This window comes from Penaeus monodon, chromosome 33 (genome assembly GCF_015228065.2).
Source record: "Penaeus monodon isolate SGIC_2016 chromosome 33, NSTDA_Pmon_1, whole genome shotgun sequence".
In the NCBI taxonomy this organism is placed as follows: domain Eukaryota; kingdom Metazoa; phylum Arthropoda; class Malacostraca; order Decapoda; family Penaeidae; genus Penaeus; species Penaeus monodon.
The window spans coordinates 23,521,675-23,522,882 of NC_051418.1; the positions used below are offsets into that span (position 1 = coordinate 23,521,675).

General features: G+C 36.8%; 1 protein-coding gene across 1 annotated transcript in view; it reads left to right on the plus strand.

The window, feature by feature from the left end:
• Nucleotides 1–1,208, plus strand: part of LOC119594164 (probable dolichyl pyrophosphate Glc1Man9GlcNAc2 alpha-1,3-glucosyltransferase) — a gene marked incomplete in the record, with an annotated part of 12,263 nt that overhangs the window by 4,331 nt on the left and 6,724 nt on the right. The window contains 2 exon segments of the mRNA XM_037943236.1: nucleotides 56–221; nucleotides 443–685. Of these exon segments, the coding sequence (XP_037799164.1) occupies nucleotides 56–221; nucleotides 443–685 (409 nt within the window).

Sequence of the window (1,208 nt, forward strand, 5' to 3'; positions counted from 1 at the left end):
GATCATTTACTTTTTCAGTATGTTATATGTCTCTTTTTCCAAACTTTGTCCACAGTTGCAGTGATGAGGCTGGAAGATTCTCTGGCCGCAGAGATGTGATTGTCCCTCTCTTCATAATTCTTTTTAGCAATGCTGGACTCTTGATCGTGGATCACATTCACTTTCAGTACAATGGCTTTCTCTATGGCATCATGTTCCTGTCCATTGCAAGAATCCTGCAGGTGAGGTTGTGTAAACTGAGGATAAATCTTATGAAAGGATGAAATTTAGATTAGAGAATTTTGTACCTTGGATTTATAATGTAAGAAATTGTCACTATTGATGGTTCTACACAGTAGAAGAATGAAATATATATACTTTAAATCCTAGGTTTGATTTGATTATACAAGTAATAAATTCTCATTCATTACTCATTACGTTATTCATCTCTGCTCCATTCCAGAGGCGTGAAATGGAAGCTGCCTTTTGGTTTTCCATTTTGCTCAACCTGAAGCACATCTACCTGTATGTTGCCCCAGCCTACTTCATCTACCTACTCCGCTCCTACTGCCTCTCATCCACTTCAGATGGGCGGATCAAGTTGAAAGTGTCCTCTCTGCTTCGCCTTCTTCAATTAGGAGTGACTGTCCTGGCTGTCTTTGGGCTGTCGTTTGGGCCCTTTTACCTGAAGGGGCAACTTGGCCAGGTGGGCATATGACTGTAGAATTGACACTTACAGTGGGAAATAGAAAATAGGAACTATGTAATTTTATGCTAGATTATAGCATGTTCATAATTTATTGATCACATCATAATGGAACAATAGATACTGATATTGATAAAATATTGATGTAACAGTGGAATGAATAACAATATCTTCATCATCTTTAGCAATGATAATGAGGACTAGAAAAATTAGTATGTTGACAGCAATGGTGATGAAGTTATTGATTATAACATTGATAATGAAAATTTACATCACCAACATCCATCAATGAATTATAATGTGACCACCAAACTGACTGCCTTATAATCATTTTAACTTGTAAAGACTGCAATGTCTTGGCCTTGCTCTTGTTGCACAGCCACAAAAAGCATTCAATTTTTGCCTTTCACCAAGGATACTTATGATCTTTACACACCGGGAAATATATGTCTCATTCTGTTTTTTTTATCAAGCAGTGAAGTGTCAGTCAGGAAAAGATATTGCTCTCATAGAAAATGGAAAA